At 35.6% G+C, this 19099-nt stretch overlaps 1 protein-coding gene across 2 annotated transcripts in view; it reads right to left on the reverse strand.

The window, feature by feature from the left end:
• LOC134660880 (PHD finger protein rhinoceros) overlaps positions 1-13811 on the reverse strand; it is a 36070-nt gene extending 22259 nt beyond the window's left edge. Inside the window, exons 1-2 of one of the 2 annotated variants that reach the window (XM_063516724.1) lie at positions 13467-13811; positions 12286-12608 (exon numbers count right to left, since the gene is read on the reverse strand). In XM_063516724.1, the coding sequence (XP_063372794.1) occupies positions 12286-12461 (176 nt within the window). In that variant the 5' untranslated portion in view covers positions 12462-12608; positions 13467-13811. Of the gene's footprint in view, positions 1-12285; positions 12892-13466 lie in introns of those variants that run through there. The other variant, XM_063516725.1, reaches the window with a different exon arrangement.
• Positions 13812-19099: the final 5288 nt, after the last annotated feature.

The following is a 19099-nucleotide window of genomic DNA, read 5'->3' on the forward strand; positions in this document are numbered from 1 at the left end:
CATACTTGTTAGAACGTGACAGGCATGGTGATAAACGATAAAAATGCGACCGTGCTACTAGGGCTGAGTGTTCCTCATAGACATGGACACTCCGGAGGGAAACAGAACCTAAATGTGCAGAGGTTAGGTTAGACAGATCTTATGGGCCGACTAAGTGTTTGATTGATACTGGCAAAATTTAGGATCGGGCCAAGCTAACTTTGCACGGAATTTGTAATGACAAAGTGTCGCAATGTCACCATTAATACCAAATTTCTATCAAAATATGACGTTTTATAATTAGACCCCTTAACTTTGAGCTTCAGTCGGAACATAATAATCGATAAGACTCCAGAATTGGCGCTGTCATCCTTCGCGTTTACCGGGCAGGCGGACACAAGCGAAAATAGGCACAATACATCAATAATCAAATTATTAGGCGTAGTGCTAGAAGCAAAAAGTTATATTATACATTTGTTTAATGCGACATATTCTGCCTCCACGGCTTAACCCGGAACGACCGGTTTCCCATGTAGAGTCGGGCCAAGATAACTCTGCATGGAAATTGCAATGACAAAGTGTGGCCATGTCATCATTAATGTCAAATTTCTATAGAAAGCTCCTCACTTTATTCAAATCGGTACAAAGTTAGCTTAGACGGACCCTAGCAACGGACTCCCGGATTGATAAGGAATATTATAGTCTAAGAAAACATATATCGTGCCTAAAAGTTTGACAGGTAAAGTAGACGGCATTATGTGGTAAGTAACTATTGTACTGTGATCTGTGTTTTGAAAGTAAACAATAATATTGAATTTACTTTATTATAATAACGCAAAAAAGCGCCACAATTTTATCAGGCAAGCAATAACATTATATTGTATCGTCTTATATTTTCTGAGAAAATGCACTCCCTCCAAGTTTAAAATAGTTTACATTAAACGCGTTTAAGCTGAGAGCATATATATTGCAAATACAAAGTGAACGATGATATCATGTGACACCTGAAGTCTATTTTTTTATTCGGTAGACTAAAATGACATTTCATAGTATGAAATGACATTTTATGTACATACTATGAAATGTCATTTTAGTCTACCGAATAAAAAAATAGACTTTAGTCGAGAGTTGGCGGGAAATTTGTCGGGTCTCACGAGTCGACAAATGTTTGAATGTTTTTTTCCTTCTAATATATACGTTTGTATAGAGTATTAGCGACCAAGTGCCTTCGTCGTCCACTTACGTCTGCTAATCACGACACGTTGTCGTTTTGCCTCTACGAAGCATTTCCTCTACATACCGGGAAACCCATGTTATCGGTTAGGACGTAGCTCTACGGCCGTAGCTCAGCGGTGAATGCGTTAACGTAGAGTTAGTGTTAATGGGCCCGATTCGGATTTTGTAATAAACATCTATTAGATATCATTAGACATCGCCAAGATACGATAACGATATGTTTAAGATCTAACCTGTCAAATTTGACATTTCCGCGATTCTGGAGATACTCTTGAAGGATTTAGACAAGATATTACTTGGAGGTCTAATTCACATCTAATAGATATCTAACACGATCTATCATAAAAGTGACATTGGTTGCCCGAATTGCGCTGCAAAAGAGACCTAGTTGAAATCTAAACTATAACGTATCTAGAATGGATCTAGTACGTGTCGTCTCTTGTGAATATCTTGAAGTTCGAATACGGCAGAATGTCAACTTTTAAGTTTTCGATTTAGGCCACAAGGCAAGCTACCATCTCTACACCTCTAATCGCTACGCGCCTACGGCGTAGCGATACGAACATTAATTTACCAATGGCACTTGCTACACCAATCGTAAAATTTGTTAGCAAAACCCACCACACTTGCTGTTGTATTTGCAAGAATATGACTGATAGGCATTTAAGAAATTTTAACTAAAAACAAATCGTAGGACTGATTTTGCGTTATGCATTTGAGCGGCCCTTCGAAGGTTACCATCATCAAATCGATCCTAAGAGTGGAACAGACAACAATGTAATGCATTGGTACTGTTTAAATGTGTGTTATGGAGGAAGGTTGCATATGAAATGCATCTAGGTCACTGTCATTATATTTGTGAACTTGAAATAAGCCGGAAAGGATGAATGTTTTAAAGCGTGCATGTACAATCAATAACTTGGTAAGGGCCACCCCACATCTAGCGTCTTTCGAGCGTCGGCGTCTGGTCAGCGCTATGGAAAATGACGTCGCTGCGCAGTTGCGTCTACGTTGCGTCGACCAGCGGCCATAGAGTTGTAGACGCCGACGCTCGAAAGACGCTAGATGTGGGGTGGCCCTAATTTGTGAACGTAAGAAATAAGAAGGAACTTTGTATGACTGTTAACTTTTTGAACGCCAAGAACACCTAGAGGCGTCATAACTAGTGTCCACAGCGCCATGAACACATGTGTTATGGCGTACGCTGTCAAAGTTACCTTCACATTGTAAGGTTTACATTAACTCACTTGCGCCCGTGACCTTGGCGTGTGAGTGATGTTTTTGTTTATGACGTAAAGCGTTCAAAGTGTTACAGGTGCAAGAAAAAGTTGTCCAAAATGACCCACCATTAAGATATCCCTTTGCGTTTTAGTCACATTTGCAAAAAACCGGTCCTAATCTATAGCACTTACTTTGAAAAAAAAATTGTAAATTTAACAAATATTTTTCATTCAACAAAAATAATACTTTAAACAAGTGGAATCATATAGGACAATATATGTAGGTGTAAACCAACCAAAAGTATACAGCTAGATACGCGACCCGGCCACCGCGCCCCGCGCCCCACGGCCGGCTGGTCAGCGACACCTTGTAACTCATGAGGCCCTGGTACTTGCTCTTTGTTAAATTACAATAATGGACAGATTTTTCTCGATTTTGGCCACAGTAGCCTATGGAGACTAACAAGAACGCTAAGCGGTGTTCGTAGTCTATGGATCTTGCTATATTACGGGTGTCACGTGCGCGTTTCTGACTTCTGCGCGTTTCTGCTATAGAACCTAATGAATATTTTGTAAATTGGCAGCAATGCACTTAGTACTCATCTGTCAGAGATGACAATTAAAATTAGGTTGGCAACAATGTATTTCATACAATATTTTTTAAGTGGTGATTACACGAAGTATCGTAAAAGTACCAAAAAGATACCGCGTGTATGCACAAATACTTTTTTGGGGAATAGACTAAAGACTTGTCTTGACAACTATAACGTAGGGGTTTAAAGGTGTGTGTACGACCTTTTAAATGACAAATAAAAGTACGGGAGTAGAAAAAATTCGTTAACAGATAAGACAAAGAAAAACATTAACTGGTTAATAACCCGTGAATCCAGTGTGAATATGTAATACTGTGACAATATAATATTAAAAGTCAAACATGTCCATTAATGTGATTTATAAATTTCATATAGTTACGTACGAGGTATTTAAATACTATCTCCAGTAATTTGTAAATATTAAAATAATTTAATTGTAAAATGAAATACCCTGCCCCTAATTTTATGATCTGTTTGAATGATATATTGAAATTAGGTCACGAGTCGTTTTACATACTCGTATATTCCACGAGTCGACATTTTCATTTATAATGTCACAATAATAAAATTAAATCCTTGCAGACTACTATTAAAAAAGTTTCCCACAATTGATAGAGCTTTATTTCAGTGGTATCGGTATCCCATAAGTTTCTATTACGCCTTCCAAAATCATATCTGAAACGCCCACGTGTACATGTAACAAGCTAAACTGCTCAATCTCTATAATCTTTTCAGTACGCAATAGAACCCAGCGAAGTTTCATCCAAAGAGTTCGCGACCCCAATGAAACCGAAAATGATGTGAGAGCACAAACTTTTCGCATAAACGTCAAAAATACATATACGAGTACATACTGCTTCACAGCGGCGTGGTAAGATCTCCGAATACATGATTCAAATCACAAGGAACGACCACATTCAGCGGAGCTGAAAAGTTGATAAACACTAGTGATTAAATAGTGAAAATAACAGGTGGGTAATAGGGGGGTGCGCAGCGCATCCGGGGTGGGGGGAGCGGCGGGGACCACATCGCTGGTCACAGGAAATGCACACAGGCCGTGCAGCAGGCGAAATGAATTGCAATTGCTTTAACGGGGACCCTAGTTCGATACGGCCGGGATTTGTATTATTGACGTCACCAATGTTATGATTTGCACGTACACAAGTGCGTAATGCGTCCGTAGTGGTGCACCGGCGCGGGAAAGCGATTGAGCAGCGGCTGGGTACAGTCGGCTACAGAAATAGCTAAGCGAACCAACTCAACATTAATGTATGCGCGATTTTCTATATAATATCTGGTGGTTTGTGGTAATTTATAGCTATTTATTATAAGCTATTTTATAATAGAATAGAGAACGTTTATTCGTGGCAAAATAAAAGAACAAAACAACATGTAACACAAATTAACATATAAGCCACGAAATGGCCCCGACTCAGTATGGTATGTACAAACAACCAGCTCAGAACTCAATCACCAAGGTGATTGTTGGATAAATGCCTTATTAGATCTCCCTTTGGACGATATATCCAGCACGATCCTCTAGGTAATGTTAGTGGACTCACATCTGATCAAAATATATTTCTACACTTAAATCACCCAAGAGATCGTGCTGGATATGTTATGGATATCCAATTTGATCACTTCCGAGGATCTAATGAGACATCTTGGTGAGCCGCACTAGTGATCAAAGTGTATATCGCGGTCACGGCCTGTATTGTCAAGGCATTAAAGTGTATTTTCAATTGGGGCAATTGGTCATATATTGGAGGCATTGGAGCACTCGCTGAACGGTCGGATTTAGCACTTTCCCCTCTGAATTAAGGCTTCGTCACGCCCCGCCCGAAAAACGTGCCTGTGTGACGAAGCCTTTAAAGTCTGGTGTTGAATGTACGAAAACATATTTATTTTTAAATAACCGCGTAAAGCAACAAAGGGTTGTATTGAATAGAACTTTTACGAATTCTTTTAATGATAATTACACAAAGGCACCTTCAAAATAAACTTATGAACCAAAAAGAAATACATCGACAGGTAAACAACAACATGTATTTATATTTAAATTATTGGCAAAGAAAATGCTATTATTAGAAGTAAATGCTATTAGTAGACACAAATGCAATTTTTAATTAATTAAATTAATCTTGACTACCACGCTAGAAACGTGAATAGCAGAAAAAGCTTTTCCCATGGCTAATATTTAATTAAGCGAGGTGTGTGTGGGCTTAGAAAGTAAGAGAAGAAGCTTCCAGTAAAAACGAGAGGCAACTGTTAATATACTTGTTATAAATAACACTTAAATAGTACAAAAATACGCTAAGTACAAGAAGTTTAAAACACCGAAGGAAAATTATACTTAAAACATAAATTAGCTAACTAAATTACACTTTTCTAAGAACCTTATATAGAGTGACTGCATACACTGCAGAAAACCACAACTACTGAAATCGGTCAACCCGTTTTGAATACACGCACATCAAAAAAGTTCGATAAGTTCCCGAAATTTTCAGGCAAGTTTCATAGGAAATAAAGGAAGCTTTCATTTAGGATTCATTTCAGTACTGAGATACGAGCTTTCTCGTTCTATTCTATTCTGTAACAGATTCGCTAGTTTCATTTGTTGACTGGTAAAATGAAGATTTCCTTACTTGAATTTATTTGGCAACTTATGAGCTTGTAGCATAGCTGTAGGTATACTTTCAGTAGACAATTGAGTAGGTATACTGTGATTTATGTAAGAGACAACATATCCCGCAAGGAGCTAAGCGTAAGACGTTTATATAACTCAAACTCCTATAGACTTGTGCATCACAGTGGTCCATCAGAGGTGTCAAGTGGACCATTTACCTATCAACGTTAGTTGTACAGTCGCCATCAGATATATCGGAGCGGCCAAGGTGTTCACAATATCTGAACACGCACTCTAACGCCCTGACGATAGAGGCGTGTTCAGATATTTGTGAGCGTCTTAGCCGCTCCGATATATGTGATGGCGACTGTGCTAGGGAGCGCAACGCAGGAACCACGAACTAATACCCGTGTAGACCTCTCTAACATTTAAATTTAAATTTAAATACACTCAACTATTTTAAATCGTAAATGTTTCTGTTATTTCTACTCAGAATCAGGAGCTCTTTGAATCCTAATAGAGTAAAAAAAGGTTTCCAAAGATTTTTATATCCATTACGTTACCATTATTCGTCGACTTTTTATGACGGCAACGGAATGGAAAGGTATGAAATGTATGAAAATTATTGGGCCACTATAGGGAGTATTACTGCAATGTTTTGCCGCCATAGTGCAGCACTAGCGACGTTAGCATACCATAGAGTAACTTATACATACTGTACCTTAAACTGTATTATGACAAGTTTTCACAGACAATCAAATACGACATTGATACATCAAGGCGGTTTGTTTACAATGGGCTACCGGGAAACTCGAAATCGCCTCTGGGATATTTTCATATATTTATATAAAATTGCACTTTACGGTAAATAATGTAGCTATACTTACATTTATTTATTTACTTTACAAACCGCAAAGAAATTTAACTTCACATACAAACTTCTATACAGTGGGGGTGGGGGTGTTACGGTTTTCTCTGTAGCTAAATTCACTTCAGTTATAGCTTCGTTACGCATATCAGCAAATGCCAAGAACTAAGGACTAAGCAATTATTGATAGTACTCATAATAACTAAAATTAACGCAATAAATTCGCTTGAGCCAACACACTATACATTCTATAATAAGTTCGATGTTACTAATAGTGAAAATATGAATTTTTATTTAAACTGTATGTCAATATTTTATATTCTTAAAAAAAATGCTTTGCATAATGTTAAAACCATCGCCAGGCAGCATATTTAATTATATCTAGAACAGTAATCAACATTTCCATATTTTTTATACATTTGAAAACAATTTAAACACACTACTTTAAACTCTCCCAAAGCTTTTTAAGTTCATATCTAAAAAGAAATGTTGTTCACCTCCAAAATATGTCTGTAGACTTAAATTATTGCTACATTGTTTCAAACCAGTGATATAAAGAGAATACACATGTATACAAATACATTTTCAAATTTATGTTTCATGACTGACTGTATGACAAAAATGTAACATATATTTCTCATGTAGATAATGATTAATTCGAGTCTCAAACATATTTAGTACGACACAAGCTGTATAATAGAAACAACACAACATCAGTTTTTATAGCAATACAATAAAATTAATATTATACGTAGCATGCTAAATTTATAGTAAAATAGGCGACAGTAGGTCATACAAATGCGTAAGCTTAACTCAATGGGATAAGGCGCACATTTGCATACATACACTTAGGGGAATATCATCGAATCATTCAAAGTATGCCATATTTTTATATTATTTCAGTGTTCTATGTCCCAAAATGGTTTTAATGGCAGATGAAGATGGCACATTTATTGTCGTTAGATTTTGTTAAGATTTGGCTTATGTGAAGAGATCGTCGATGGTAAACACGAAATCAAAACTTGGCGCGAATAAATATTATGTAATATTTACTATTAGAAGTAAGAACTAATTAAATTATTTTCAGAAAATATTATCATTTATGTATATAATATTTTATTTATTTCAGTTTATGTAATATTTCATTGAGTTACGAAAATACCATACGTTTTCGTAAATCAGATGAAGGTTTTTTAGGAGAAAAGTTATTTATATTGTACATAATATCCCGAACTCTATCATCGTCATCTTCCTCGCGTTATCCCGGCATTTTGCCACGGCGCATGGGAGCCTGGATCCGCTTGACAACTAATCCCAAGAATTAAAGTAGGCACTAGTTAACTCTATATATCCCCCAAATTTGATCAAATTCTGACGAAAATAACTGATAACCCGTAATCCTTATTGCAGACATAACGTGGCTGTTTTTAACTCGGAAGCCCTTGGAACAACCAATTCCAACAACAAAACAAATAAAGCTAACGTAACGTACAAAATTAAGCTAACGGAACTTTTTCAACAAATCGTGGTCACGTTTACTAAATGAATTCATAGCAGAAAGGATTTTTGCGATTCTGTCATCACCTCATAGATAGGTTATTTCTATGTGACTAGTCAAAATTGGAGATAAATATTTCTTGTCCAACATCCATAAGTCGGCCTAAGTCGCAAACCTCGTAACTCCATTTCAAGGAAATTAGTAATTGCTACCATACTTATAGTCACAAACCTCTTAACTCCCCCGGAGGAGTTCCGAGGTTTGCGACTTAGGCCGACTAATGCTGCGTGCGCGTCAGTGGCGCCGCCCTAGCGCGAAACAGCCAAGATAAATGTCAATGATATTTCAAACACAATGCGGTTTAAAACTACCTAAGAAAGATAATAAATGTTTCTGTTTCATAAAACTGGACTATTGTGTATTCAAATTAATAGGGTATTATCGTACTAGTCACATCAGTTTCTTTTTTAGAACAGTCAAAACGATTTGCTAATATAATAATTATCTGGTGCTTTATTTCGTGCATGGTCTGAAATAATACTACATATACTAACATTGAATAATTTTAACCTCCTAAGACCCAGAAGCATTTGTTTTGTTTTTGAATTTGGAACCCTTAGTTACTCAATGAAATTGCCACCGCAAGTGGATGCGTTCGTGGTAAACAATGTGTAATTATGAATTTCTAACCTTTATCATGTTACTTTTGTATGTTTAACTAGTTTATCACGCAAAATAAATGATTTATGATTTATGAAAGTTCAAAATATTTTTTTGAATATGTACAAAAATTTGTACGCGGAGACTTAGGAGGTTAAACCATTATGTATAAAAAAATACGTTGATGATCCTTGTGTCATTGACAGAAGGTCGAATTTTGCTTTGCCTTGTAAAGTTTCATAAGTTTACTGTGGCGCCACCTGGCGGCGATGCTCCGCATTAGTTATTTAACAGTTGACAGTGCTCAAAAGATAACAATAACTAACGGAGTGCTATGTCATGTTCTCGAGTCTAGTTTCCAAATTAGGTCATACCTATGCAGGTCTAAGATAAAATGTCAGACTTAGATAATACAGCAATTAACACCTGACGCTGAAATGTGACTGATACTAGCTCCCTCTAACCAATGCATATGTAACTATATGTGGCTTTGCATACAGAAGGGTCCTTAACCTTGAAGTGAAGGACTAGAATTTTGACTGGACACTGCAAGTTGAACAAACACATGTTCCAAATAGGGAAAAAACAAGATGCGTCATGCAGGTTCTGCCAGGAGTCAGAGGAGACTGCTATGCACATTCTCTGTTCCTGCGGACCACTAATGTCCAAAAGAAGTACCTACCTAGGGCGACACATACTGGAACCCTATGAGGTATTTATATAATTTCCTGGATTCAACGGAAGTGGCATCCAAAGGCCCACAACACCCCCAATAACCTTGAAGTGCAATAAGGTACTTTTTAAATTTAAATTCCTACAGAAATTCTGATAAAAAGGTTCTTATTGCACATGAAGCATAAAGACCCTTCGGTTATGGAAAGCCACATATTATTAGGAACTTAGACTTATAAAAGTTAAAAATCTTTGTCTAGTTAACAATCAGAACTCACTATCGAATCTGGTAATCTTAGAAACCTCGTATCTCAGTACTGCAAGATATTGAGATACAACAACTTGATATTAGTTTTCAAGCTATTTTAAGGGCGACTACATAATTGCATCTTGTGGTGTCTAAACAAATTTTAGTATCGGTTTCGTTGTATAGTATAGATCTGTATCTGTAGTAGTTATTTATATTGGTTATGTATTTATCAAAGAGGATTATTAGTCAATAATTATATTTTTTTATGTAACTATCAGTATCAGGCACAAAGTTAACAGCATTATTGATCAGTACATAACATAGAAAGTCATAAGTGGTAAAAATATAACTTTTTTGGCCTCTTCTCTCATACCATTTGACAAACTGTCAAATAACTAATGTATTCCATACAGGGATCGGAAAACCCCTTCATTAGATTAATCTTTCTGATAGGGTAACCCTATCATTGTGTTAGCCTTTCACTTATGCTGTGTCCATACTGCATTGGGTAGATAGCTTTAAGGTACCACTTACCATTTAATAGGGTTACCCATTTCGCGTCTCTCACACAATGTCTAGGCTACAGTGTTTTAAATAACTTGATTGTGTTCTAAAACACTCGATAAAGTTTCCCCATAAGGGTTTTTGATTTGGTAAGCGCTTACCCAAAATTAACTCTATTGATTTGGTAATGATTTCGATCCAGGAAGTTAACAATATGGTTTCCGAAAATATTATTACCACACAGGTAATAACCAGATAATGAACAATCTAGTATGTTTAACACTAACTTGCCTTTTAGCACTGGTTATATAGTAAAAATAGGAGCCACATCCACCACAAGAGATGACCAGCTATGGAAATTATACGAGAACTACTTTTCCTATTGGTAAATATTCAATCAACCTTATTTTCTACATTATGTCTTGTTCTTTGGGTATAAAGGACAAATTTTGAGTAAAGCAGAGATGCTTTCCGTCTTACATTTACATACATTGACCTGACTGTTGCTATGTCTATTGCCCATAATGATATTGCTTTCCTGTCTGTTACGCCATTTGTCAATGTCACTGTGTGAGCTTAACAGCAATATAATTTATTATGTGTGTGCAACAGAGATAGCAACATGCGGTTCAATGTATGAAAATCTATGTGTAAAGGGTCTTCGCACACACATCAGGAGCTAAGCGACTGACAAAGAGATACTTTTTGCCTGAGCTTGTATTTAATTTTTACAATTCTAAGAAGCACTTCACCTATCTTTGACTGAACAATCGTAGTACTAACAGAAACACTGTTAATTGGCTATACATGGACCAAATCTGTGCAATATGAGTTACAAATTGTCAATTAACAGAGTGAATGATGGTATTTTTGTATACTTTGGTATATTGAAATATAGTTGGATGGCATAAGATCCAGTATCTTATATTGTAACTGTAACTGATTATTGCAGAACAACTGACGGTATTTTACTTGTAACTATAATTTAATTATAAGTTGTTAATGTAAGATTGTTATTTATTTATTTTAGATTTAAAGTTGTTAATGTAATATTTTTATTTATTTATTTTAGATTTAAATTTAGATTTAATTTTGACTACATGTGATAGAAATAAGTTATACCTAATTACTGTTAATCTTCTTGATAATTAAAATATTTTTTTTAAATTAGATAGACATTAATAATTAAAAATAGATTATAATTTGCTTGATGCTTAATTTGAATTTGTTGTAATGGAAATAATGTATTGACATGTAAAATACTTCTATTTTATCAATAAAAGTTTGATTGATTGATTTGTACTCCATGTAATCTTTGGTATGTTGCAAAATAGTTCGATGGCATAAGATGAGATTGTTACTTGCAAATCTAATTTATTAATTTGGAAATTATGTACAATTCAGGTTAACCAAACTGTGGTGTATATTCGAATTTAGTAGCAGAGCAAAATAATTTAATTTAAAGCAAAGCAGTTGAACTCTATTTATATTGCAATTAATAGATTTTCTGGAAACAGTGTAAATTTTAAGTCAAATACTAAGAAAGAGGCAATTCATTATTCTGTGCATGTTTCCTATTGGAATGGGAGGATTTATAATACAAGATAAATAGTAAAACTTGAAGGTTGTTCCGTTTTAAAATCAAATGAAACAAAACAAATGCAACTTTATTGCATTTAATAATGATTTAAATTTTATTGGAGATAATATGTACTAGTATTAGGACTGTGGGATCTTAGAGGTTAAACCTGACATTATGGGCCAAAATAAATGATATGTGAATGAATGCAAAAATACCAGCTATATTTGCAAATTTTGAGTGTATAGAATACAAAACATGATGGAAAGTGATGGAAGCAAGTCTGTATTAGAGTTATTTATGATACAATTCATGTGTACGTAGTAAAAGGAATATTGGAGGAAAAGTAATCTGTAATGATTCCAACCCTTTCCCTTCCAACCCTTTCCAACCCATAGCATGAACATGGTTATGAACCTCACTTAAATTTTTGATTTACATACAACAACAAATATGTTGGCTTTGCCCACTAAATGACTAGCGTTCAGAACAGGACATGTATAATTATCAAATCATAATATTTGCTTAATAGGATGTTTGGGCAGTTTTGCCTTTGAAGGTGATTAATTTAGGTTAATAAGCATAATTGTAAGTACAAACCTGAATAGTTCGGCAGGTGCCTCGGAGGCACTTCTATTGTATATGGATGACATCTTGAGGTCGCTGACAGGCCGGAGCTGCCAGAGAGCGTCCTCGGGCTCCGTCCTGCGGCGCTTCGACGCGCCGGCCTCCTCCCCGCGCGGCCCTGAAGCGCGCTTGGTGCCTCTCAACGACATCTTGCTTGAGGCATTCACAAGCTACATGTTCACGAGCCACTTGTTGCTTTACACTTGGAGCGAGGCAGTAGCATTGTATAGAAAGTCACAGCGTTCTCTACATGATGGCATTTTAGTTCGACACAACACAACAACAGCCGGTGCCACCTGAAATGAACAACACACTACTTTCACACATTTGTAACACAAGTTTACGCGAAATGAGCCGATTTTAGCACTGCAGAGAAAGAAATATCCCCATATTACTACTCATGCACTGCAATGACAACTTTGACAGGTCACTTGCACAATGTATCTAACAACAAAACAATGCCTCTATGAATTGACGATTTCCTAAGGTTTCCGTTCACGAAATCACTGTTTAACACGAGCTGACACGTTAAAAAAGCACCCCATCGCTATTTGTTAGCTATAAAGCTTACACGATATAACGAAACTACTATTACAATACCAATTATGACGATCCGTGTATAGACATCGAAAGTATAGAGGGGGGGGGGACGATTTTGGGCGAATGTGTTCAGCGTGTTATGCATTAAAACTGACCCGCAGGCTGCATTTCTTGTGTAAATTGTGTGAAAATGGACAAGAGTTGTATTTGACGTTTCACATTTCACGAAGATGTATGGCGGGGCCGCGGTGGTCGCTGCTGAGCCTCGGTAAACACTGGACGCGGACGTCCACCGACCGAGCTCACTACTCATGCGCACTGAGGCCCGACATGTCAAACACACTCACATAACGCAACAACAAATTCCATATACTCCATTCTAAACTTATAAGCGTAAATATTTATCCCACGGCCAGACTCCATTAGATAGTCTACATAACAAAATTGACAACATAGATAGCAGCACTGTTTTGTACCCTGATTGACGTGACTGGTCCTACGCATCATATTGTTCGTCATGATACCATATGAATATCTATGATGCATGGTCCGAATCGATCGTACATATCTTGCTGTAAACTTAATATCTTATAATAACTTGCAATTCTACGTACATTTTCTGTAATAGTCATTTGGCGCCATTGATCCAAAAACCTCTTTGGTCACGTGACTATGTACGAATCACCAACGCAAGCCAAGTAAAATGGCCAAAACGCACATCGAGTTCATCTAATGTCATTGGTTTTGAAAGGAACTTGCCGCATAACTTATACATTGAGACAAGATTTTCACTACGTTATAATGGAAAACAAACCAAACACGAGCACATATTCAATAAACATGGGGTTTGTCAGCAAATAGCACAAATTTTAGCGAGAGTATATTACAACATGAACTTAGAGCAAGAGATATCAATAAGAAGTTACGGAAATTGGCCACTAGTTGGCGCTATTGTGCATTAAAAAAATAAAAAGTTGCCAGCTTAAATAAACAGCTTTTAATCTCTATACCATTTTTTTACTGTACGTTTTGAATATTCCAAAATATATATTTTAATTTATATTCTTTCAAACCCTTAAAAGTTTTTGTAAAAGAATTACTTATCATGAAAAACCATTGGATACAATATTGAAAACATATTTTGGTATGGCAATGATTGCTCCACTTTGCTTCAATATACGTAAAAACAACGGTTTATTAAAGCGCGTCATTCATGGTTGGACAAGAGTGGAAAAATACAGCATTACTTACACGTCATCCTAAAACTATATGGATAAGATAAAAAATTAAAAATAAAAGAAGAAGATTTGATCGGTTAAAGGATGTAAATACTTCAATACCAAAAATTTCCAATTCGCAAAATTTCGTCTGGTATACAAAATCTTCGTGAAATCACCTAGATATCGCAAAAAAATACGTGAATGCGGAATACCTATGGATATTTTGTGAAAGGAAGATTCTGGCAAACGGGAACTTTAAGTAGTTAAGGAGTGTGAAGCGTTCTACACCTATCTATTCTATAGTGACAACGTAGTCACTAGTTGTGCAGTGACTACGTCATTTAGGATTCAGAATAGGGTATTTGAATGCTTGAAATAAAGCACCAGATTAGAAGATTAATACAGCAACGTAGACAACAGTAATTTTTAGACACAACAGGTTTTTATCGATTTCTTATTACCTACTCAATTGTGAAATTACTAAATAAAAAAAAGTGTTAAAATACCAAAAAAAGTCTACAAACATATGACATTGACAGTTACTCCATACAAAAATAGACTGTCATAGGGATCATCATTTGCCGCGTCATTCGCGTCAAACTGTTGCTAAAACTATTTTTTTAAGGGAGGGATATTTATAATTTATTTAAACAGTCATAGTCACATAGTGTCAAAAATCAGTAACATGAAAAGATTAAAAATCCAAGATTTGCGATTTAAAAATTCAGCGATAAAAATTCTCGTGCATGTCTGTTCGTGAATGCGCGACTTTCACACCGGCCGCCCGATCGATGACGTCATGCGTCTGTGTACAAATCTCGAAGCATGTGTGCGTAATCCAAACACACACATATAAATAATTAACGTTATCCGTTGAATCACCGTGAAAGTATAGTGCCGCAAAGTTATTCATGCGGGTGGCTAAAATAGGAACTAATGGTTTCTTTGCTAACTTCATGGCAAGCCGTAGGTGTTGGCGCCATTTTGACGGAATGGAGAAATTTGTCAAAGAATAATCTACAGACTGACCATACACAGGTCATACATCTACATATTGTGCTTTTTATTTTATCTATATTTGGCACAATGAGTATAATGTTTGCATGTATGTTTTAAATGTATCGTATAAATATTTAGAAGTAGCTGTTTTAAATTAGATAAGTACAAAACCATCACTAATATTATTATTATTTATTGCAAGCTTTTATTTAACTTGCCCTGTTAGTTATTTCGCCCAACTTCCTGATTGAGCTGAAATTTTGCATAGGTATACCTATTATGTAAGTCGGATGACAACGCAATATTATGATGACATGAGCTGATCTGATGATGGAGACAGGAGGTGGAAATGGGAATAACTCAGTGATAACACTGATAACCATGTGATAACACTTGTTTAGTTGTAACGCAAACTAATTGTGATTGGAGTTGTTAGAATTGTCTCAATGAGTAGGTGCCTATTAGACGCCTGTGGAAAGAAAAGTATGCTTAGTCAGCGATAAAAGCTTGCACCAAAAATGAAATTTTTGCCTAAAACTTATTTATATTAATTAGTATAATTAAGTGTGTAGGCTTTGTGTAGGTTTAAATTTTTCTAACCTCATTAGAAAAAACATGGTTTATTTCATTTTAGTAATTTTGTGGGACACAAATGACTGAAATGACTCAATGAATGATTTGATTTAAGTACTCCAGTAATGCTCCAGTATGTGAAATAGTAATCGTTACTTGTCTTTTGAACGTTTTGAACCCTCTCAGAGAACTCACTAGATGGCACTAACAAATAAATTAGGTACATTATTTATGCCGCCGGCCGATCGTAATCATAGATTTAGTATAAGTTATTATATTATCGTAATATCCACTAGATCATGAAATTCCTAGGCATATCGTGAAACGTGAAAATCATAGTCTCGTTCCCTGAGACAACGAACCCCAGAGCCCCACTGGTGTGAGTTACTTTCGCGCCACTTTTTTCGATGTTTGACTGTTTTCCACAGATATATATAAATGGGCCGCGTTCAAAAATGATTTGGTTTTCAAAAATGTATTTTTCTGCCTAACAATATATTATAATATAAAAGTATATATTGGTAAAGCTTTTCTTGTTGGAAAATGAATGAACGAATGTGTGATGCTGATGGTTGATGAATTTCAAGAACCTCAAAACTTAAAGAAAAGAGCGTATTCCTATCTTAAATGCCGTAAACGCACTTAAAGATAAGATAAAAGATAGTTTATTCATGTAGGCATAATTACAATGCGCTTATGAACGTCAAATAAAGCTACACCGGCTCCAATAGCCCGCCTACACCTCTGCCCCGAGAAGATTTAAATCCACCCTCAATTGGAGGAGGGTATCCCAATATGGGACCGGCAACAAACTCGGCGGGACACATCTTTTCAAATAAAATTTACAACTTATAATTAACATGCATTACGAGAAAATAAGGAAAAAAAATACACTTACAAGCCCCATGGTGTTACAAGTGTCCATGGGCAGCGGTAATCGCTTACCATCAGGCGATTTGTCTGCTTGTTTACCTCCTAAGTCATAAAAACTAAGCATGGCCCACGCTCTTGAATAATTTCTATAATTTTTAGTATTTTTTTTCAATTCTGTAACAATGTTTTTTGACATACATGTGAATAAATCTTGATTTATAAATGAAGATATTAAAAAAGCGGCCAAGTGCGAGTCGGACTCGCCCATGAAGGGTTCCGTATTTAGGGATTTATGACGTATTAAAAAAAACTACTTACTAGATCTCGTTCAAACCAATTTTCGGTGGAAGTTTGCATGGTAATGTGCATTATATATTTTTTTAGTTTTATCATTCTCTTATTTTAGAAGTTACAGGGTGGGGGGGACGACACACATTTTACCACTTTGGAAGTGTCTCTCGCGCAAACTATTCAGTTTAAAAAAAATGATGTTAGAAACCTCAATATCATTTTTGAAGACCTATCTAATACCCCACACGTATGGGTTTGATGTAAAAAAAAATCTGAATTTCAGTTCTAAGTATGGGGAACACCCAAAATTTTTGTGTTATTTTTTTCTATTTTTGTGTAAAAATCTTAATGCGGTTCACAGAGTAATGTCTAGGTACTTACCAAGTTTCAACAGTATAGTTCTTATAGTTTCGGAAAAAAGTGGCTGTGACATACGGACGGACAGACAGACGGACAGACAGACAGACATGACGAATTCATAAGGGTTTCGTTTTTTGCCATTTGGCTACGGAACCCTAATAAAAACAATCAATAAAATACTATTCTTAGTAAATGCCATGCAGAGTATTAGGTTTGTATGGCTATAATATTAATCGTCGTGGTCTTCCTTATTCTTTTAATCTAATCTAATACCTTTAAACGAGCAATTCTTGTTTATTTATTTATATATATATATATATATATATATATTTCGGGGATCTCGGAAACGGCTCTAACGATTTCGATGAAATTTACTATATGGGGGTTTTCGGGGGCGAGAAATCGATCTAGCTAGGTCTTATCTCTGGGAAAACGCGCATTTTCGAGTTTTTATATGTTTTCCGAGCGAAGCTCGGTCACCCAGATATTTATTATTATTGTATTAACGTATTTCATTACATTTCATCTATATATATAAATGCAAGTGTCCTGACTGACTGACTGACTGACTGACTGACTGACTGACTGACTGACTGATTCATCAACGCAGAGCCGAAACTACAAAAGATAGAAAGTTGAAATTTGCACACTAGGTTGCATTTATAAAGTGTACAAGAGATAAGAAGCGATTTTGAAAAATTCAACCCCTAAGGGGGTTAAAAAGGGGATGAAAGGTTGTATGGGGAACAAGTTTTATTTTAAGCTAAGAATTTGAAACTTTGTAAAAATGTATTATATTAAAAAACAAGAAAACTAATTTCAGCGTTTTTGAAAATTCATCCCCCAAGGTGGTGAAAAAGGGGTTAAAAGTTTGTATGGTGATCAAATATTTTTGTGAGTGTGGGACTTGAAACTTTGCATATGGGGATATTATTATAAGACAGGAAAAGTAATTTCAGCGTTTTTGAAAATTCATCCCCTAACAGGGTTAAAAAGGGGTTGAAAGTTTGAATCCATTACAAATGCTTTGAAACTTCTTAGAAAGGCATAATAGCCGATTACAAAAAAAAAGTAATTGCAGCGTTTTTGGAAATTCAACCCCTAAGGGGGTTAAAAAGGGGATGAAAGTTCGTCTTGGGGTGCAAATTTTATTTTGATCTAGGAACTTAAAACTTTGCAAAAAGGTATTAAATTAAAATACAAGAAAACTAATTTCATCGTTTTTGAAAATTCATCCCCCAAGGTGGTGAAAAAGGGGTTGAAAGTTTGTATGGAGATCAAATATTTTTGTGAGTGTGGGACTTGAAACTTTGTATATGGGGATATTATTATAAGACAGGAAAAGTAATTTCAGCGTTTTTGAAAATTCATCCCCTAACAGGGTTAAAAAGGGGTTGAAAGTTTAAATCCATTACAAATGCTTTGAAATTTCTTAGAAAGGCATAATAGCCGATTACAAAAAAAAGTAGTTGCAACGTTTTTGGAACTCAACCCCTAAGGGGTTAAAAAGGGGATGAAAGTTCGTCTTGGGGTGCAAATTTTATTTTGATCTAGGAACTTGAAACTTTGCAAAAAGGTGTTAAATTAAAATACAAGAAAACTAATTTCAGCGTTTTTGAAAATTCATCCTGTAAGGTGGTGAAAAAGGGGTTGAAAGTTTGTATTGATATCAAACATTTTTTCGAGCGCGGGACTTAAATCTTTGGATTTGGGGATATTATTAGAAGACAGGAAAAGTAATTTCAGCGTTTTGTAAAATTCATCCTCTAATAGGGTTTAAAAGGGGTTGAAGTTCGTATAGCGTTCAAATTTTATTTTAAGCTAGGAACTTGAAACTTTGTTAAAAGTTATTAAATTAAAATACAAGAAAACTAATTTCAGCGTTTTTGAAAATTCATCCTGTAAGGTGGTGAAAAACGGGTTGAAAGTTT

Source organism: Cydia amplana, chromosome Z, assembly GCF_948474715.1.
Source record: "Cydia amplana chromosome Z, ilCydAmpl1.1, whole genome shotgun sequence".
NCBI lineage: Eukaryota > Metazoa > Arthropoda > Insecta > Lepidoptera > Tortricidae > Cydia > Cydia amplana.